Consider the following 20809-nt stretch of genomic DNA (forward strand, 5'->3'; position numbering starts at 1 on the left):
AGTTTAAGAGCTCTAAACTGAACTGACTGATAAGACGAGAGCTCTAAACTGACACTGAACTGACTGCCAAGCAATCAGTCAGTCAGTCAGTCTCATCAGTTTGGATTGATTGTTAGCAACTCTGATAACCATTCACGTGGGTGGAACGTCGGTTATCAATATCTCCAAGCGCGCTGCAATGGCTACTTCTTCTGTCCTTCACAAGCACTTCACCGCCAATCCTGAGTCGCTAGAATATCGTTTCTCGCGTGGTCAGGTTCATCCTGGCGCAGTCCGCTTTCTGCTCATTGACTGGATGCAGGAGACGTGCAATGAGTTTGAAGCCTATGCCATCCCAGCTCAGAAGACCTTTGGCGAGGACGTTGCTATCTTGTGCGCCGCTCGCTTGTTGGGCATGGAGCGTTATTGCCGTCATATCCTCACCGGCTATATTGGTTACCTTAAGACCCATCTTCCGAGTTACGAGGAGATCATTGCTATCGAACAGAACGCCACCTCTGATAAAGACCCGCTCTGGACTGCGATGATCAACCACCTCTGTCATGATCGCTACAAAGGTCTTATACCTGATGCTGAAGACTTCGAGGCGTTTCTGGAGAAGCACACTCGTCTGAAGAAGGCTATGGAGTCGGCTGATATCTTCTTCGCTGGATACGCGAAGAAGCGAGCCGAGGGCCGGGAGAAAGAGCGCCGCCAGCGCTGGGAGCAAAACCAGGCTGAGAAACGTCAGCGTATTGCAAGAGAGCAGCTTGCTGCTGAGTCATTGAAGAAGAAGCTTGACGAGAAGGGCTCCGGTCTCATGTCTGTCACGGCGGATGAGGCGGAGGTGCTACGAGGGCGCACTCGCACCCGTTAGAAGACCGCTGCGCCTGTCCCCTTGACTCACATTGATATTTAGTCAACATGGTTTCTTCAGATGTGGAATGGCGCCTATGTGTGCGAGACAAACATAGCTTTGCCCTGCGAGAACGCTGAGGTTGATGAGTATAGGCATGCGCAACGGACCTGGATTTGAGCATGTCTTTTCATCTTGGGTTTTACATGAGCGGTGTACCACTGCGCTGAGAAACATCGAGTAACAGACATGATCATACATGATGGATAGATATAAGTGTTGATCAAATCCAGTCTCCAAGCTTTCACATGAAAGAGTTATGCTAACACCTCTCCTGTCTTCTGAATGTCCCTGTTACCTTATGCCTCAAAAGTCGTCTGCCCAGTCATCACTGCTCGCCTCATCCCACTTTTGTTCTTCCTGCTTGGCCTTGCTATGGCCCACCCACCAGGTAGGCACTGTTACAGGCGGCTCACACTCTTTGCACCTGGCTTTTATGTACACCCTGCTGTCTATACCAGAAATTCCAGTGTTGAAGTAATGTGGCACAACGTCGATCATGTTGTTGCAATAGGCCTCTGCGCAAATGATTGTGTGAGCGCTAGTTGAAATGGATGGCCACGAATGGGACGTTTCAGGAGAAGGTGATGACGGAGATAATGATGGGCCTGACGAGCAGGTTTTGGTGATATGAATACCGTGTTGCGGGCTTCGACGGATGACGACGGCACTGTTCGGAGGGTAAGACATTTCACTCTCTTTGTGTGGATTGCTTTCTTGCTCCTTGATGAAATAGGTAGAAACTTTGACAAGGAGTAGGTTGAGTGGGGAGTAGAGTCGTATATGAAGTTGCTGATTGATTATGCCAACTTTGACAGTGATGATTGCGTGAAAAGAGCCAACAAGCAGCCCTAGAGAAGAACGTAGAGCGGAGCGACTAGAGAAGCGTTTAGAAGACATGAGAAACCTACCTCATCGCCTGCCTGATACCTATCGATTACACGGCCCACATACTCCGTTAGCAGTGACTCGCTCATCTTTTAGCAAGTCTCTCGCGCTCCATCTGTCCATGCGACCTAGCTCCATCATCATCGGAACGGGTACCATATTCTTTCTTGAGAGCTTGGTCTCCGGTATCGTTCTGAAGAATGATTGCTGCTCTGGTAGACTCGCTTGCCTCAGGGGCGATAGGTTACTTGCAGTTACTAGGCACGTAGCAGGAGATGTTTGTACATGAGAAAGAGTGACGAGGGTTAGGAATTGGCGGCCAATGGGAAAATGTAGGTTGCGTCTCAGACCATGATTGGTTGATAGGCAGAGCTCCTTCCGTCTGAGGTACAGCCCCGCCGGCTAAAGCTGGACCCGCTCTCCACTAGTTGTTTAGCATCATTTGCATCATCACAACACGTTACATCCTGCCTGCCATTGTGCTTCTCACCACTGTTAGTCATTTCCTACACTCTCCACTCGCGCTTGGTTCTTCATTGCCACCATGGTGTCTACGCGCTCACATCCCCAAGGCGACTTCCCCGCCACCGAACCTTCGCCCGTTAAGAAGGCGCCACGGTCGCGGACTTCGACTGCGTCCCCGGCACCCATATCTTCCCCGGACCTTGACTCCCCACCATCGGCAAAGTCGCTTGCCAGACGCGCAGTTTCCAATGCCAAAACCGAGATCAGCCCTCCCTCTCCATCCGAGATCGACGAGCCGGCCTGGTGCCACACAGCGTCAAATCTCACTATAGTGTGGCTCGCCATATCCATGCCTCTCGTGCTATGGGACTCCCTGTACATCCTTTTGCGCCCGCACACTATGGCTGGCGGTGCACTTCAGTGGCCAATCTGGAAACCGTATGAAATCTATGCCTCGATTGATCACGTATACGGATGGCCCGGGTGGGAAAACAACGATGGATTTGGTGGCGCGCAAGGCTTTCTGAACGCTATCGAACTCGTGCTGTATGGACTTTATGCCATGATCATCTATAACCATGGTGTGCCCACGACTGGAGGCACTGGGCTGCAACTCAGTGAGGGCGTAAGCAAGTTCCTTGCCGGAGGCCGGAAGGTACGCGGGAAGAATGGGAATCGCGCGCTGATTATCGGCTTCGCTGCTGCGGTTATGACTCTCAGCAAGACAGTACTATATTGTGCGTATTCATGCAGCACATAGCCAAAGCACAGGCTAACAATTGTAGACTTCAACGAGTATTTCTCTGGCTTCGCAAATGTCGGCCATAACGACTGGGCTACGCTGCTGTTCTTCTACGGTATCATGAAGTGAGTCGAACTGTTTTTCCGCCTGCGCTTAGCGTCTGAAGTGACAGGAACGCTGATTCGTTCCGCAGTGGTCTTTGGGTAATTTTCCCAGCATATATGACTGTCGTCTTCGGTACCGATATCCTCCAGGCGCTCGACATTGCAACTGAGTCTTCGTCCAAGAAGCGTTATTAGCTTGAATCTTGAGGAAGCTGTTCACACATACCAACGCTTCAAAGTTTGGTGCCAACTTACAACAATGCCCAAATATTCAATCAAGACGAGTTTGCGTCCTTCCGGTGCCCGCGAAGGCGTCGAATAGCTGTACGAAACAGTCCTCTCAAACGTTCCAAGATACTGCCGTGCGAGTCCCCAGCGGCCTCGGCATCGTCCTGCATGGGTGATGGCGGCTTTATAGAAGCTAGGTTCAGTGGACTATGCAATTAACAACGCGATACCACTCACCAGCACTACTCCTCCTCCATTAATATCACGCTTCAACTCAAGAACGACAAATTCCGAGTGCCAGTCGTCTGGTGGCAGGCTTGCCGATATTCGCTGCGCATCGGCGGTTAGATGGTCAAGCATGTATGGTGCTTGTACTATCATTGGCGCCATAGGCATTAGTGGTGGTTTACTTTTGACGCGCTGAGTAGCTCCAAGGGGTGTCAGCCGAGTAGAGGGTTGAGTGTGAAATAGGTGTACAAGGGTGCATCACGGATCCGCCGGCCGGAAGTCGCATTCACTGTTTGATCGCGATACGTTCACTTTCACAAGCATTTAAGATATTGCCATACGCTTATTACTACAATACCATAGGCCTCAAATCGTTTGAGGCATCGAACTAATGGCCGCTTCATTACTCATTCTTGTCACTTGCATCCTGTATTCAGAAACCTTCAATCGCTCCCTCGCATTGACACGGAGTCAAGACGAACGTCTTCAAACTTTCGGTGAGCCCTTACATCACATTGCATCCCACTCCCAATCCGCAAGCCCTATCTTTTCTCTTCTTTTGACTACTCTCTGCCTCCAAGATTGCAGCCCTTCGATCGTCTCCCGCACGCTGCTCACTCACTACCCTGCGTCGCTCATCCAGATCGGCCATGCTCATCGCTTTAGCAAACGGACCTTCGTCATCCTCGACAAGCGCCTTTTTTCTCTCCATCTCGTCTCTTCCAGGCGTACTGAACACAGATTGCTTGCTGGACGCTGTGCCCCCAGAGAGGTGGGAGTCCTCGGATATGGATACCTGTCGCTGCACATTGGAGGCCGGCCCTATTACATTGTCCCGCAAAGGTGCATCCACGGCGTGCTGTCGCGGTGCTAGATGCATTCGTGGGTGAATACCGTGCTCCCGTTCTGGTCGCTGCATCGCCGCACCGTCATTTGTTGACGACACATAGCCAGGCTGAGACATGAGTGGCCTTCTCTCCATTGGCCTTGCTCTTGTCTCCATAGCTTCGCGCATCTTCTTACGTTCGGCATGAGCGTAAAACTCTCTGAGCGTCTCTTCTTCTCTAGAATACGTTTGCGGATGAACGATATCGAAATATCTAGAATGATAGGGTGATTGATTGTCGAACGATTCGAAAAACTCGAGCTTTGGTGTTGGGTTTGAGATAGTAGAAGTGAGAATGGGAGGATTTGATCTCGACTTTGGTTTAGAAGAGCGTTTGGAGTTGGGGCAAGGCGTTGGGTTGCCGAGTGGGAGATATGCCGAGCGCTTCTGGGAATTTGTCATAGGAGTGGGTGTATCTGGGCAATCCCAATTTGCGTCGCTGTCGCTCTCGACTTGAACCTGCTTTTGATGTGGACTCGCACCCTGTTCTCGATCGTGGCCATGTGATGGCGACAGGCGATGCAAGGATAGCTCCGTTGGTGTGCTATACGGCCGCTTCTTGGGACTACTCAACCTCGAAGTGCGCTTCACTGGCGATTGCCTTTCCATTACACTGCCACCTCTTTTGGTAGTCACGTTGGCAGTGATATCTGCAGGAGAGCTGCCGAAGTTGCCGTTTTCCGCGGTTGCGACATAGTTTGTAAATTCTGTCTCTTGTTCGCCGAAACCATACATGTATGTTTGATTAAAACCATCACTCTTAGGCCGCTCTCTTGCACTCTCAGGTGTAATTTGGTGATCGAAATTCGGCGTGCCAGTGCTTGCTAGATCCAGTCGCAGTGCGTCACTCAAATTCGGCGGCGGTGATGGAGAGATCGCGCGAATCGTAGAGCGTGCTGTTGATGGACGAGTAGGGCTTGGAGGTCCTGAAGTAGGCGGACGCGGGCGAAAATGTGTTGACATTGTCGCGATCAACAATTGTGGTGTTGTTGACGAAGATGCGGGTGGTTGCTGTGAGGATACGGACGGGACCCAAAAGAATGACATGCAGGGCAAAGCCGATCAACGGGGCTCTCCGAACTTGTTGCCACCCAGGATGGAAAGGCAAACGCGGTATTCTGAAGAAGCGAAAGTGAGTGTAAATAAGTGACGCGCTAAGAGTGTTTGTAAAATACTGTTCAATGGTATGAAGGCGAGATACTCGCGGTTTGCGAAAGCAAACCAACCTCACTTACCGACCAATACCACAGTACTACTACAAGCTTTACATCGGTGCGCTCAGAAAATCCAGAATAGAACTCGCAAACGATGCGACAAAATTGTTCCAGCGATAAGCCAGGTGTTGTTGTTGTTGTCGCACAAGTACGTCATTGTTGTTGTCTAAGACAAACGACTATACAGTCAAACTTCAAGACAAAGAAAGGTTTAAGGGATATAAGGACTACTTTACCCGTAGATAGAGCATTACAACGTATCTCAATACACTTCAGTTAGTCCATAATTCAACAATTGTGTAGCCTTTGCGGTACATGTGCCGAAGTGCTACAGCATAACGATCCGATCACCATAGCGAAAACTTCATACTCAGTAAAACCATAGCTTTCCAAATAAGATTACTGAATTCTGGTTTTTCTACCATGTTCCGAACTATATCACTCAATCAAACCATTCTTCCGTGTAACGCGACCACCTCTGCTGCCGCCATTCCAGTCTATCATTTCTTCGCATGTAAAACAGCCAAATACTTTATCCTTACCTCTTCCCCTGAATCACTGACATCATCTGAACTATCCGCTGAATCACTGTCGGTCTCGTCGTCGCTATTTCCAGGACTTAAATTTTTGTCGTTGTTGTCTTCCTCTCCATCGCTCGAAACATCCGAAGAGCATTGGTCTGTATCCGTGTGGATTTTAGCATCGTTCCTAATGACATTTTCGCCGCAGGTATCTCTTTCGTCTTCATCATCACTACTCTCGCTGTAGTACTCAGGAACAGTAGCTAAGGTGTGCGCATGATGATCCTCCCGGTTTGGAACCTCGGTTACTTGGACGGCATCGTGGGCTTCTTCCCTTCCAAATGCTAGTAATTCCCGACACGCCGTTGGCTCGTCGCGTACTTCCGCTGCCTTGGAAACACCAGTTCGAACAGGTACAGGACACACCACAGTCTCCCTCCATAGCCCAGGTTCCTGAATTTCTCCGTTCGCACTACTCCTGTTATTTGTATTCAAGCGGTCCTTGTGCTCATGGCTGTGCTTCGACGTGTCTTGACTCTCGAGCTTCTCTAGCGTCAGTGCAGCTTTATCAGTCCATTTGCCGATAGTCCGAAGTGCGACGATTCCAATTTTGATGTTGCGCTTGTCTTTAATGTTAAGATTGTTACGGGTCTTTACTGGAGCTGTGGCTTCTGAAGTCTTGGAAGTCATGTTGTTGGCCGAGTGTCGAAGAAAGGGGACAGAATCGGAGCGCAGCTTGAGTTTCTGTGAAAGATGCATTCTATAAAGAATTTTACGAACAGACTTTCGATAGATCTAACAAGGCTTGTTCTACAAGCACCAGGCGCGGTTGATGAGGTATCGTGGTAGTGGTTAAGACAGCTGGACTCAATAGCATTTATGAGGTGGCGACACCGCTGACTTTATATGAGGCCGTATTAGATAGACGTGCGCTGTGTTTGTAGCACTGATTGGTGATGCTATTGAACTTCCCAGGCTGTGACATCCGATCGTATGAACTCCCTGACTTCCAATGTGTAGATCACAGAGTCCTGAGGTGTAGAACCATATCTACAAATCTCATCGATAGCCATGAAGCTTTCTCATGGATCTGATACCGATCACATCATAACACAGCAACACCACCTCGGATCACCTAATCCATCGTCTCTGTTGAATTCCATGTCGGGATACACGCCAAGTATCTGTTCTCTGTACTGTTCTACCTCCCTTGAAGGAACCTTGCCAACGCTGTCAGAAGATATTGACTTCTGATACATCGACGCGCTGTCCGCTGTCAAACGATTCAATTGAACGTTGGTGCGCTCTCTTGCGTCCCCGCGTTGTCGACGTTGGATCTCGAGATCTTCGTAGGAGCCCCAAGGCGGCGGTCTAGGACCATTCTGAATGTCGCTTGACGAGTGAAACGATGGCGCAGGATTTGCGAGGGAATGTACTGGTTGGAGGGAGCTATCTCGCTGCTGGGAGATCAGAGACGGCAGGGCCAATTTGTGGGAAGGCAGCCGTCCGGATTTGTATCCCTGGCTTGCGTGTTCGTCTTGGGTTTGTTGCAGTGCTCTCACATCATTATCTATATCTTCCCAGTGGCCACGAGATACATGCTGCTTGGCGCTGGGACGATTTTGGGCGTAATCGCTGGAAATACTGCGTTCCCACAAATTTCGACTCGACTCGCACACGGTGGCGACATACGGATGTCCAGTCGAGCTCAGAGGTGTGATCTTTCCCTCTGGTGCAGTGCCTCGACTCCATAGGCATGGTACAGGTGGGTCCGGCAGTGATCGACGTGGTATAAGATACTCAGCTGACTTCCATCGTGGCAAAGTTTCGGTGTTGGAGCTGCTGAGCTTCGAGAAAGGTATGATTTTTTTGCGTATGAAACTGTTCATACACTTCTTTGTATGCCTCCTTGTTCCACGTGTCATCTTGTTGATTAGGTACGGATCTCAACGAGCCCGTTTCTAGTGGGAGCGGTGGCAACGGGCGCTGATGTGTTCCCATACGATTCCCATGCTCCATTGGTCTGCGTGAAACGGACCTAGTGTCTGTTCTGGTGGAAGGTTCCAATTGTCGCAGCTGTGCATGTGATGGTGGCTGGTCGTACGCGACCACTTCGGATGAAGCTAACGAGTGGCTGCCGCGTGGACTGACAGCTCGTGTAATGTGATTTGGATCCTTTCCCGATCCTGTACGCTCACACAATAGTTTTCCGTTGGGCGGAGATGTTTGTCTTTTGCTATACTGTTCCACCTTGCTTAATGTTACAGATTCGACATATTGCTCAGGACTGCTTGCCGCAGCTTGAATGCGAGAGTTGTTTTGCTCGAATCTTTCAGTGTCCGTAAAGTGTGCCCTGTCAGCGGCCGGCCACAAGGGTGGCGCGGATGCGCAAAAGGGTTCCTGAACAAGAGGGTCCGGACTTGGAGGGCGTGAAGAAGCTTCCGTTACGCAGTAGGCCTGATAGGGCCGCCTAAAGGGTGTATCGTAGAACGAGAATAACGTCTCGCTAGGCGCATTTTCAGGAATATCAGAGAGCATGAGATGACAGTTGTCAGTGATTCCGGCGGTCCCCAGATGTCGAAGGTTTGCGCAAGGTCAGTTTCGAGGGTGAAGGAGGTATCAATAGTAGGGCATCGAGAAGGAGTGATACAGTACACTTAAAGTCGACTGTACACTGTTTGTTACTGGAGCGCATCGTCCCTTTAGGTGTTCCACAAAAGGTTTCCACAAAAGGTCAATATTCTTACTGTTGGCTATAACGTCATCGCACCAAGCACGCACCTTGTGATCGAGGCAATACAAGAAACGGCAGTGGAGGAGGGTCACATAGTCCGTGCACAGACCCTAAACGCCCACTGCAGAGTAGCAGTCTTGTGCACCTTTTCTCAGACCTTGCTCAAATAGCCAAGTGAAGCCTCCTCTATACCCACTTTCTCTAATCCGCTTAAGGATCCATATCTCGAACATGCCAATTTTGTCGCCTTGTGTTCCTCTGCCCTCAAAGAAGCCGAGAGCGTCTTGATAACCAACCCGCCAGCCGTATTCGTACTTTTCGTGCTCATAGTGACCATTGGGATCCACGCCGCGCCAATAGGACACGTGCTGTTGAATCGCCTCATGCATACGCCCGTCCTTCTCGTGTCTAGCTTTTTCGGTCATCCGGAGTCTGTCATCAGCGGTCGTTTTTGTGTACTGGGGTGGCACAATACTCCCATCTTCTGTTTTAGCTTTAAACCCCCACTCGCCGCCAGGCATCCAATCCATTTTCCAGGTCCAAAAGAAACTGCCGCCAGCTTTCTCTTGGTACCTTCTGCTCTGCGCTTGACCAAATTGTCGTACGAGCTCCTCCTTGGGGACTCCGCCGCCCTTGGCCCAAGAGTCTTCAGTCATAACGCAGGAGTATTCGCCAACAATAACCTGTACTGCACCACGATCATGCACAGAGCCTTCTTTACCATCCAACTGTTCTAGCTTGGTGCCGGCTTCCCCGATGATCTGCTGTGGTGTCTTCGCTTTGTCTTGGTCTGTAAAAGCCCAATAATAGTGCGTGTCAACCACCACTGGGCATTGCGGATGCGAGTATATGGAGTTCTTCTGCAAAGACCAATCTACCGCTTTGCCTAGGTTCCAGCCATCAGATATTATGATAGGAATTCCGGGGTCTATGGCGGACACGGCGGCTATACACTCGTCATACCACTCGTACATGCGCTCTGATTCCCATTCAGCCTCGTTGACGAGTTGGAGACCAGCAATCTCAGCTCCCGCTTTGGTATCTTCTGCAATGAACTGGCAGCAGCGAACACCTAACGCACGGTTACTGGGATTGGTCCATAGCTCGGCACGCCCACTGTTAGTGCCTGAGTGTTCCTGCGCGTTTCCGCCCCCTGGTAGTGCATGCAGATCAACCAGAACGCCGATTGAACGTGCGCGCAGACGTTGGATTAGGGTGCGAATACTGTCCCATGCTCCTGTGTAGATTTCAGCATAGGGCTCGAAAGGTGTTCCCTGGGTGAAGACGGCGCCTGGGAGGTCGTAGTAGCCGATGGGCAGGCGGACAGTTGTACATTTGGCCACATTAGCAAGCCATCCAATGGCGTTATCGTGTATAATATTGGCCCAGTGCTCCTCGAACTTTTGCTTCGTCTCAGCGACACCAACCCTGTCCACCCAGGCTTGCACTGCTGCAAGCTCGCTTGATCCCTCAGCACCATCAGGAAATCGAGAACCCTGAAGCCATCGTTCAATAACGTAAACAGATCCAAGATTGGTTCCATGGTGATAGCGATAGCGAAGAACATCCAGCGTTGTCGGGTCGCTGATACCATGGTGTTGATCATGGCCATGGTCGTGACCGAAGCCACCTTGCTGATGAGCTGGGGAAAAGTGCTGTTGATGTTGTGCTTGTTGGTTTCCACCAAAATGGGAGTTACCAGACTCGTCACGTTGAGAGAAGCCTTTGAGCTCCGCCTTGGCTTTTTGAAGGAATCCCTTCATCGTGAATGCGCTGATCTCATTTAGTGTGCTGGTGAGGGTATGCATTGACCAAAGAACATACCAACTGATGTTGAAGAGAATGACTCATGTAGCAGAACTCGAGTGATGTCTTGGGTCTCAGGTCTGAGCGTATCCTTTGTCGTGATGGTTGTGAGCCGAATGTTGGGTGCAGTTTAGTAGGTGTGCCTCAGCCGTGGTGGAGCCGCGGTGGAGCCGCGTAACCACGCATTTACATCTTTGTGATGACGTAAAGCAAGGAACTGGAGATCCGGTAGGTAGGCAAGTGCGTCCGGCATGCATGCAGGTGCGTGCACGAATTGTGGCTGCATCTTATCGTGCTATCTTATCTGTGGGCCAATTACCCAGCTTGCCTCGGTACCTGGGCTAATTCGAGCGTGCTCGCGCTCAGGACGCGTCTGCTACGATCATCGTATATCGGTCGCCATGAGTTGAGAGAGAGAGAGAGAGAGAGAGAGAGAGAGAGAGTTGGTCAATTGACGCGTAAATGCCTAACCTGTGCACTAGTTGGATGTATTGATAGCGGCCTTCATACTGGGGCGTCACAGCTTGCGGCAACGGCAACTGTGCAAGGTGCAATAGCAAACAGCCGCAGTGTGTCTCTCGGAAGGCTCACCGTGTTTACTGCCGATTCAGAGCACGATGAGGGTAGAGGACAATGTACACAACTAGACGCGGAGTAGAGTTGAAGTACCTGCGGACTGTCCTGACTTTTCGCTCTACTAGTCGAGGCGCCATCCCGCCATTTCGCCAAGCTGGACCCTGACATGCCACCCAATCGCGTCGGCTGGCGCCTGTAATGCGACTTCCCCAACCACGACGCGACTGCTCTCACGCATCTTCCACAACTCCAATTCTGTTTTCATATCTTTCTCTTGAAGTTTTAAAGGAGCTGAAAAGACTCACTGCCATTCTGTTACTAGTCTTCTGTCCGTAAATCAACAGTGCACCCCTGCGCGTCGTTCGTCCCCATCTCAACGCGTCGCAACAGCCGACAAGCCGCAGAGACAACATGAGCGCCACAACACCACAGAGACCAAATATGGCTTCTCAACATACTCCCTCCAAGACGCCCTCGCGACGCGTGCTTGGCGATCTCACCTCCAAAGCCATCAATACACCCTCTACCCCAAAGGCCTACGATCCAGCTGAAGTCGCTCGCGCCCAAAGCCCACTAAAGCAAGTCACGACGCACACTCCAACGAACCCTACCGGCAAGGAAAATCTCATGACTCCCCAGACGAATTCAAATAGCAAGAAGAGGGGCATAGAAGAAGTTGAAGGTGTTGAATCTATCGAGAGCGTAAAGATGCTCGCTCGTGCCTGCGACGAGAGTCTTTCCAGCACCGGCACGCGCCTAACCACCGACGCTGTCCAGAAACATACGGTAGATGATACATCGTGCCCTGCACCTTCTCGCGCCACTAACAACTGCAAGGAGAACAATCCCATCGGCCTCGCGGACCCAGGATCACCCACCGAACGCGCCACACCAACACCATCGCCCGAACCAGAGCCAATGCAAGCTTCTCAGAAGAGCAACCAGTCATTTTCTGACCTTCTCAACTATGATTTGTGCGCCAGCCAAAAGAGTGAACACGGAGAACGTGTAGCGATGCCGGCCGCTGCCCCCGCGCCGGCAGTCGCAGAAGGAAAGAGGAGGTCGCGTGCCGAACAATTGCGAACGCGCCTCAAGTTTGGCCTGTACAAGATCAAGACGAACCAGGTCACTAAGCGCGACGCGGATATCATCGGGCCTTACGAAGCCCGTGCCTCTTACTCGTCAGACGCGCTCAACGCGTCGAGATCAACAGCCATGACGTCTTCCGGCGAGTCTTTGGGCGCTTACCGCGTACCGAACATTACTGTATCATCCCCGCGACGCGATCAAGGACCTGTTTTTGTGCAAGCAAATCTGGATCCCTTCCATCCTATAAGTAAACTTGGTCCTGCACCAGTTCAGTTCGCAATCCCACAAGGCAATATGCCAGCATCATCACGTATGATACCCGGATACGTCCTTTCCTCCTCACCACCCGGGCCTCAGCTGCCCCATTCTGTAGCTCCTGATCAGCTCTCCTCACCCATCCGAGCCAGGAGTTACTACGAGCCGCCATCTGAGTCCAGGATACGAATAGGTGAACACGACGCGGATCGCATCAACCTGCGGGAAGAAGACCCGCATTATAGACTCCAAAGACTCAAGCAACAACAGTATAGCTTGGCTCGCAGTGTCGGCGGTGTAAAGGGTGATGCGGCGGAAGGCCTGCTACAGCTTATGCAAGACTCGCGGTAGATATCTCAAGTACAATCAACAACGCATATTCGCTCCCGTTGTTGTATTAGCAACGATTGAAATTGCCAGACTACAACGTATCCTCTCCTTGCGAAATCTTGGTTTATCCAATTACCATCTTGTTTTCCGTGCTAGCAATACTGATTGTGAGCCCGTGTACGACAGATGTCGGTCAATCAAGTCACGACCAGGAGCGTCATAGAAAGTTGATTTGAGGAGGTGAGTTTGATTTCATTACAAAGTGCGGGTAGTATCGTTTTGTCTTTCCGCACGTGGGTCGTCAGATCGTGACTCCTGTTTCACATCTGCAGGCTGACCCTCTACCACCTTTGCATCAGCCTCCATATCCTCTTCAACCTTAATATCGTCCTTATGGTGAGGATGCTGCCCAAAAGGCTCAAGAACACCATTTGCCAGTTCAACGTTTTCGTGGGCAGCTTGAGATTCACTAGCCGACATCTCGCTCCGCTTCGCCTTGCGTTCACTATTCCCATACCGTGGGCGAAGCTGTCTAGACACAGGCAGTGTCTGCATGCTGGCATCGGTAATCAGGTCTACCATATCCAAACAGTTTTCCACAAAAGCTTTGACGGTGACTTCATTGCGCAATTCTCTATCGCCATGGCCGTTGTAATGTGCCGTGAGTACACCGCCCTTTGCGCCAAATTTGCCAGACTGCACTGTGCTATATGAGATATCTTCACCGAACAAGTTTCCGGTGACAGATTGCCGAAATTGGACACCAGAGAAGTGGTATGTGACATTGCGTGTCCCCTTTTCCTCACTCGAAACTCCTGGTATAGTCCACTCGGGAATTTCGATGCGAAGGGGTGGAGCGGTGAGGCGGCCGCCACTCTCAATGTTCTCTACCACAGCATAGACCCATGCCTGTACGTCCTCGTCGTTGTGGTCCTTGACGCTGAAGTGCAGACTTCCACGGCGATAGAATCGTACATCTGATGCTCTATCAGGGAGCAGAACATCGTGGACGTGTTGCTGGAAGCTGAGTGTCATTTTGTGAAGAGTTGCTCTGGCGCCACTCCGGCCGGTACGCATCTGTACGTTGAGACTGGGGAACAATTGGCCAGACGCGTTCGAGAGATCAGGTCTGAATTGGTAGTGTAAAGATGGCGTTTGCAAGCGCGCAGTAGCTGTCAGATTGGGTGAGGCAAGGAGGTTATTTAAGCCAGGGATTGTCGGCAGAAAAGGCGACTGAGATGGTTGGGCGAGCGCTGCTTCTACTACTCGTTTGGAGTCTGCATCTTTCAGGGGAAACAATACCTGACCAAATTCAGCAGAGAGCTTATATGTCGGTTCCGGGATCCAATGGTTAAGCTCATGTGTAGGCAGTGACACATCAGAGGCAGATCGTAGTACGGTCGCCGTAGTGCGATTCACTAGAGCGTGCAATGCTGTCTTCGGGGCTTTCGCAAGTTTCTCGGCCTCAGAATCAACATATTCAGGTTCCGTGAGGCGTACGATAGGTATCGATAGACGTCCTAAATCTCCTCTGCGGTACTTGTACTCTACAGAACTGTCTGCTGGGAACACTGGCAATAAGAATGCTGCGCTATCGTCATTTCCCAATTGCTGCGTATCAAAAGTACGTGTAACTGGCTCTTCGAAAGGCAGGAAGCGGATCAGTGTTCGTTTCGCTTCGTCTATAGAGTTCTTGTCGAAGCCTCTGATCGTTAACTGCAGGAATCAGCTACGTTCAGAACGTTCTACAAAGCCCGGGCATACCATGGTCTTGCCGACAGCTTCGATACTCGTACGAGTCAGCATCGAGACAATATCGAAGTCTTTCTGTGTATAGAACAACGAAACCAAATTTGGTTTGGGGTTCGATGTAACATCGATGTTGGCACTCTGATGCAGATAGCTGCTCAAGTTCATCCCCTTCATCTCCGTGCGTTGAAGAGCTTCTTCGATATCGTCGGCAGCGTACTCGGCTGTGGTCTTATCTGCTGTGATGCGAAGGATGCCGTGCTGTTTGTATACATCGAGTCTTGCTCGCCGGGTCCGTCGAATCTTGTCCAACAGTGTTTCCTTTTCTGCAGCCATGTCAGCGAATTTCATGATGACATGTGCTAATGTACGTACCGCCAGCCTTCAGGAGCGCCAACTGCCATGATTGCAGGGAAAGCTCAAGCTCTCCAGGCGACTCTATCTCTTCCAAGAGCATGAGATTCCAGACGTCCCTCAGTATGCGATCAACGAGCAGCTGTTTGCTGACATTTTTACGGTAACGTTTGATTTTGACATGACGATCGACGCCAGGCAAGCGCTGGGTGATATCCGTGGTACCAGGCTGCCACTCAGAGCGCTCTACAGACCGATCCTGGTCTCCTGATCCTGGCTTCTGTTTGATGCTGTTTATGACACCCTGTTTCACTTTCTCTTTCCGTATGTTCTTAGCGACCGAATAGAATGCTATTAACTGCTGATGTGTGAAACCATTCATGAGTGTTTTCCTAAGCTTGACAAAGGTCGTTTGCTTGACATAATGCGGCTCATCGAGGCCGCTATCATTTTTCGGCCGCAAGGTTTCGATCTGCTCGTATATCTCTTCCGGCGTGACGGCCTTCCCTTCCTCCTGCAGCGAGGCGACTATGTCTGGGATTTCAGGAGCTTCGGAGGATACGGTCTTTTCAGGCTCTTCAGGGTTTTCGGCGGCTTTCTCTGGTGTCAGTTCTGCGATTTCCCTCAGAACCAAAATATCGGCATCGTCGCCCAATCGCTTCACGCCCAAATTTGCTGTCTCTCGTATGACTCTACCCCCCTTCTTTCTCCTTAGTCGGTTCAAGGGCGTCACTTCTCTTGTGATCTTCAGCTTTGGTTGTTGCGCCTGCGACGGCACCGCCAGCTCTTCGGCATCATCGTGGCGGCGAGTAGATGCGGAAAACTTGGCGTGGGATCGTGGACGAGCAAAGGCAGGAAGTCGCCGCCGGGTAATTTGCGCTTCACATCGGAGGCACACAAATGCACTAGGGGTACGGGGCGCAAGCATGAAGGAGTTCGGCGTGGTGAAGACGTGCAATAGTGATGGTTGTAACGGGTTTGGAAAGTGCAATGCGTGCATCAACTTTCGTGACCGCCCAATTCTGCCATCGCGCTTTCACGTGCGAGGCGCGTCATAATACGTTGCGTCACCTCAAAGTTAGATATTAGGTGCTGGGATTTGTGTCTACAGTGCTACATTGGGACTTCTTAGGCTGGACGATGCCAGCTGACTAGGTCTTCTCGCAAATCAAATTCATCCACCTCGTGGTGTGGACGATGTCGTTTTCGCGCAGCCTCCGCCTTCATCTGCGATGCCTGCTGCTCCAGACTTCCTCTGCCCCGCACGTTGGGTGAGTGACTTGAGTTTGTGTCTCCAGGGCGCAGTGTCTCATGCGACTTGCGATGAGAGCTGCTGCTGCCGCGCATGTGTCTGGGCTCGCTCTCGCTCACAGAGCTGCTGCTATCACCCGCTGCGAACCGTAAGGGCTGGGCTCGCGGCTGCTGAGAGTATGGTTTCTCGCGATCGCCCCATCCATCTCCTCCTGCAAAAATGTCCTCGATGCATTCGTCTGCCTTGAGCTCACCGGGTTGTGCGGACCAATATGCGGCGAGCGTACGTCGATACATGTCTTGGAGTTCGCCGGCTTCGCGTGACTTACTCGTCAATGAGGGCGCAACTGTGGATATGAGTACAAGCTCGTGGTTGAGTCGGGTGCGCCTTACCTCCGTGATCCTCAAGCTCGGCCTGCTCTCCTGCCATGATACCAGCGATACCACTAAAAACTTGCGCCGTCTTTAGGGCAGGCGCAATGAAGTTCTTGTCGCCTTCCGTCTGCTTCATGTATATCCCGAGCTTGAGCGTGCTGTTGATCTTGCTGTCTTGCATAAGGTATCTCCGTGTGACGCCTGGCTCCTCACCCGCCATGGCCGCCATCTCGCTCTGCTCAACGTACTCGGCGAGATTGAGCTTAATGGTTCCCAGTGTGATGCGTTCGCCTCTTCCCGAGCCTCTGCCGTATTCTTGCACGACCTCGAACTCGATGCAACACTCCTGTAGCATGCCATTCTTGTCAACAGTAAGGCGGACAGGGAGGGTGATGTCGTAGTTGTAAGCGACTTTGTGGTCCTTGACCTGGCAGTTGGCTGTGCGGCCGCGATGCTCGGCGGCTGTCGAATGCGAGAGGTGCCATTTTATAAACGATGTGCCAGATACGAGTGGTACGTTGTTCAGGTCGATTATCTGGCGTCGTCAACATAGCATCCTACGCCTTGGTACGGGCAGCTCACTCTTAGGTGTAGGTCAAACTTTGGCTGCGCAGATGTCAGCCCATGCAGCTTCCGTGTACTAGCTCTGTCTTACTCGTCGGTTCTTGGGTACTGCAATCGTGAGTGTTTGAGTCGCAAATGCGACGGTGCGGCGCATGGCCATTGCTCACCAAACGCTTGCATGTTGAGGAGAGAGGACTAAAACCAAGGCGGTACGTGGAGGTGAAGGCAGCCCGGGTCTTACTCGTACTGAGCGTGTGACAGGGTTCTTTGTGATTGAGTAGCAGGAGCGATGCTTTGCGACCGCGAAGGTAACAATGGACCCTGGCTCTGCCTGGCTCCCCGGATCATCCGAGCCCTAACTCCGCCCTCACTCTTTCCACCCACAACTTGCACTCGCTGCCATGCCCCCAGATGCAAATGCCATCGCAGACTGCGTGTTACGGGCCTTTGCTCAGCTACCTGAAAAGAGGAAGCCGAGACCCCGCCACGATGGCGCGAGGGAATGGGTGCCCCTCGCCGGAATCGTCTTATCTAAAGGTAATCGCTCACTTGCATCCGGAAGGAGCTTTACTTGCTTATGCTCATGACTTGGTGAAGGCCAAAGCCTGTCATGTGTATCTTTAGGGTGAGCCATTTCCATCACCCGACCTCCAAGGGTGCTTTCTCAAAAACGGGCATCGTGTAGTCCAATAGCTCGCCGGGTGAGGTATTAGCCATACAGGTCAGACAGGGCGCATGAGATTGATCCAATTGACCCTGAGCAAGCTAGCTATTGCATAGAATCTGCTCGTAGACGAGATTAGCGACTATGGACATGCACTGAACCTTTTCCAGCACTGGCATGAAATGTCTCCCTGCCAACAAACTACCCGTCGCACACGGTAACATCCTCCACGACTGGCACGCCGAAGTCATCGCCATTCGAGCCTTCAACCGTCACCTCTTGGACGAATGCACTCTCATATCAACGCCACCTTATCCAACGTCCGGCCTTCTTCGAAAAGTATCACCTGACGAACAAACCAGAGACCTACAGCAGCCTTTCACAATCCGAGAGGATGTATCCTTTCACATGTACTGCTCTGAAGCACCCTGTGGAGACGCAAGCATGGAGCTCACTATGGCTGCGCAAGAAGATGCAACGCCGTGGACCAGTACGCCGCCAACTCTTTCCTCCACACCACATTCCGGTGATGAAGGAGAGGCTTCAGCACTCCGAGGGCGATCCAACTTCTCTCTTTTGGGCGTCGTTCGCGCGAAGCCTTCGCGACCAGATGCGCCGCCTACGCTGAGCAAATCCTGCACAGACAAGCTTGCAGTGAAACAAGCCACCTCCTTGCTCTCATCAACATCATCTCTATTCGTTAGTCCCCAGAACGCTTACCTGGAAACCTTGGTGCTGCCAGACTCCCAGTACATACCACAAGCATGTGAACGCGCCTTCTCTTCGTCCGGTCGCCTCAGGTGTCTTGACTCGAATGAGTGGAAAGGCGGCTACCGCTTCCAGCCCTTCACCATCCTTCCCACAGATCGAGAGTTTACTTGGTCACGCCGCGCACTATCCGCTACCGAAAAAGCGGTGCCTAGTAACATATCTGCGGTGTGGACACCGACTTGGCAGGAGACTCTGATTGGCGGCGTAATGCAGGGCCGGAAGCAATTAGACCCTCGAGGAGCAAGTAAGATATGCCGAAGGGGATTGTGGCTAGAAGGCCTGCGCTTGGCGGGAGTACTAGGTGGAACAGTGGTGACGAGTGGGGCACTACGCAAGAGGAAGTATGCGGAGATGAAAGGATCTGAAGAGCTCATCGAGAGGACCAAGGCTAAAGAAGACATACGCAAAGCCTTGAAGGGATGGGTAAGAAACACTGGTGACGACGACTTCTCCATCGAACCCTCACTATCAACACCCTAGACTTGTGTTCTTGTGTATTGAATCCATCTCAAACATCTCGGATTCCATCTTTTCCTTCGCGAAACGTACCCCACGCTCCACTCCTCCCTTCCCACCGATCGCTCACTATCTCCAACACACCCACCATCTCAACGCCTCTCTTCTGTCCTGATCTCTCGGTATCACTGTAGTGAACTCTCGCATCCAGTGACCGTCTTGGTATCCGACTCACTAATATCTCCATGTCTGTATACCTTCCTAGGAGATCCATCAAACCAGGTACAGCGTCATTGCTCGCGAAGATGGAAGGCGGGAGAGGCGGGTTCCAACGTTGTTGCTGGGGCAGAGGACCTAGTTGATTCTGTGGTGCAAAGCGTTTCGGTGAGGAAGCGCGGGGAGGATGAGCCGGGTTTATGAGGAGGGTATGGAGTGAATGAGACCTTGTTAAGTCTGTGAGAGTGGTGCATAAAGAGGCTGCCATGTTATTCGCTGGGAGCTAGTCAGCGTTCCTGTTCTTAATGAAAATGTGATTGTGACCAAATACCTCGGATGTAATCGGTTTTCAACAATGGGTTGAAGACATGGGCAAAACTGTCGACTAGCATGAATTTGATGTAGCCTCGCTTTGCTTCCGCGTGCGTGATTCCTAGCGTTCCCACTGGCTCGAGTAGTCGTGCCTCCGCTCCTTCTTGGTCTTTTGCTGGTTGTGCTGCTGCAGTAACGATAGATTCTGAATCGAACAACATCTCCTCGTCGTCTTCCTCGTCCTCGGAGTCCGCGACATATGTCCGCTTCATCTTCACCTTTTCGACTGGTAGCGCTTCTTTCATCTTCTCATTTGCCAGGGTGGGTTCCGCAACATTCTGCCCTGCAATATCATCCTTAAGCTCCTCGATAGCCTCTCTCACACCAACAAAATCAAAAACCCGCATGATCTTAACGCGGTCCAAAATCCTTGCTGACAGATCCTCGATCGAAGCTCCAGGTTCTGGGTTGATTGCAGAGTGCAGTGAAGCCGTGAGCCTTGGTCGTTGAGACAGTCGTGCAACAATCATTGCGTACAATCGGACCACATCGAAATTGCCTGTTGTATCAATAACAGCAGCCGCCGAGTTCTCATATTGAAGAAGAGAGTCTATGAGTAGGGTACAGCAGATCTAAAAATATTAGAATACGAACATTCCATTCTCACGGTCTCTCTGGAAAGTGATTTTCGATGACAGTAATATTCATATTACTCACCTGGCTCGCACCCGCTCCAGCTTCTCCGCTGATTCGTACAATCCGCCCACTATGTAGTCCGCCACTCAGTGCATCATCCAAACTCTTGACTCCACTCCGCAGTCGTTTCTTCTCGTCCTTTTCTTTCTTCTCGATACTGACGCTGCACAAGCTCTCTAGCAGCTCACTGAGGTCTTTGTCGTCGATCGAGTGGGATGCGAGTAGCGGCTCTGCAGGTCTTACGCTTTCACTCAACCCATTTGAGGTGATATCAACGGCGGCCATGTTGCTGCTGCTAGCCGCATGGTTGTGAGTTGACTCTGAGGCCAATCGGAACCGAGTTCGGAAAGGAAAGTGCTAGCGCAAGATGGAAGGAGAAGGCGCGCGCCATCTAGGCAACTCATGTAAGTTACACTCGAACTTCGTACGGTATGACTAAA

At 51.4% G+C, this 20809-nt stretch overlaps 10 protein-coding genes across 10 annotated transcripts; 4 read left to right on the forward strand and 6 right to left on the reverse strand.

The window, feature by feature from the left end:
* Positions 1-178: 178 nt before the first annotated feature.
* On the forward strand, positions 179-856 carry J4E82_010209 (uncharacterized protein; the record flags this gene model as incomplete). The annotated part of the gene is made up of 1 exon (XM_051736425.1): positions 179-856. One exon carries the CDS (start codon positions 179-181, stop codon positions 854-856), a length of 678 nt encoding a protein of 225 aa, XP_051583789.1.
* Positions 857-2327: 1471 nt separating this feature from the next.
* On the forward strand, positions 2328-3119 carry J4E82_010210 (uncharacterized protein; the record flags this gene model as incomplete). The annotated part of the gene is made up of 2 exons (XM_051736426.1): positions 2328-2985; positions 3034-3119. 2 exons carry the CDS (start codon positions 2328-2330, stop codon positions 3117-3119), a joined length of 744 nt encoding a protein of 247 aa, XP_051583790.1.
* A 936-nt stretch (positions 3120-4055) lies between these two features.
* On the reverse strand, positions 4056-5399 carry J4E82_010211 (uncharacterized protein; the record flags this gene model as incomplete). The annotated part of the gene is made up of 1 exon (XM_051736427.1): positions 4056-5399. One exon carries the CDS (start codon positions 5397-5399, stop codon positions 4056-4058), a length of 1344 nt encoding a protein of 447 aa, XP_051583791.1.
* Positions 5400-6150: 751 nt separating this feature from the next.
* J4E82_010212 (uncharacterized protein) lies at positions 6151-6930 on the reverse strand (the record flags this gene model as incomplete). Its single annotated transcript, XM_051736428.1, has 1 exon — positions 6151-6930. One exon carries the CDS (start codon positions 6928-6930, stop codon positions 6151-6153), a length of 780 nt encoding a protein of 259 aa, XP_051583792.1.
* A 2085-nt stretch (positions 6931-9015) lies between these two features.
* On the reverse strand, positions 9016-10668 carry J4E82_010213 (uncharacterized protein; the record flags this gene model as incomplete). Its single annotated transcript, XM_051736429.1, has 1 exon — positions 9016-10668. One exon carries the CDS (start codon positions 10666-10668, stop codon positions 9016-9018), a length of 1653 nt encoding a protein of 550 aa, XP_051583793.1.
* A 1060-nt stretch (positions 10669-11728) lies between these two features.
* On the forward strand, positions 11729-12982 carry J4E82_010214 (uncharacterized protein; the record flags this gene model as incomplete). The annotated part of the gene is made up of 2 exons (XM_051736430.1): positions 11729-12073; positions 12125-12982. 2 exons carry the CDS (start codon positions 11729-11731, stop codon positions 12980-12982), a joined length of 1203 nt encoding a protein of 400 aa, XP_051583794.1.
* Positions 12983-13216: 234 nt separating this feature from the next.
* On the reverse strand, positions 13217-15992 carry J4E82_010215 (uncharacterized protein; the record flags this gene model as incomplete). Its single annotated transcript, XM_051736431.1, has 3 exons — positions 13217-14677; positions 14726-15036; positions 15086-15992. The coding sequence occupies 3 exons, from the start codon at positions 15990-15992 to the stop codon at positions 13217-13219; spliced, it is 2679 nt and encodes an 892-aa protein (XP_051583795.1).
* Positions 15993-16192: 200 nt separating this feature from the next.
* On the reverse strand, positions 16193-17414 carry J4E82_010216 (uncharacterized protein; the record flags this gene model as incomplete). The annotated part of the gene is made up of 4 exons (XM_051736432.1): positions 16193-16662; positions 16709-17225; positions 17273-17296; positions 17346-17414. The coding sequence occupies 4 exons, from the start codon at positions 17412-17414 to the stop codon at positions 16193-16195; spliced, it is 1080 nt and encodes a 359-aa protein (XP_051583796.1).
* Positions 17415-18095: 681 nt separating this feature from the next.
* J4E82_010217 (uncharacterized protein) lies at positions 18096-19169 on the forward strand (the record flags this gene model as incomplete). Its single annotated transcript, XM_051736433.1, has 1 exon — positions 18096-19169. One exon carries the CDS (start codon positions 18096-18098, stop codon positions 19167-19169), a length of 1074 nt encoding a protein of 357 aa, XP_051583797.1.
* A 28-nt stretch (positions 19170-19197) lies between these two features.
* J4E82_010218 (uncharacterized protein) lies at positions 19198-20654 on the reverse strand (the record flags this gene model as incomplete). Its single annotated transcript, XM_051736434.1, has 3 exons — positions 19198-19637; positions 19693-20305; positions 20391-20654. 3 exons carry the CDS (start codon positions 20652-20654, stop codon positions 19198-19200), a joined length of 1317 nt encoding a protein of 438 aa, XP_051583798.1.
* Between the last annotated feature and the right edge of the window lie 155 nt (positions 20655-20809).

This window comes from Alternaria postmessia (genome assembly GCF_024291825.1).
Source record: "Alternaria postmessia strain BMP 2775 chromosome Unknown scaffold_116, whole genome shotgun sequence".
NCBI lineage: Eukaryota > Fungi > Ascomycota > Dothideomycetes > Pleosporales > Pleosporaceae > Alternaria > Alternaria postmessia.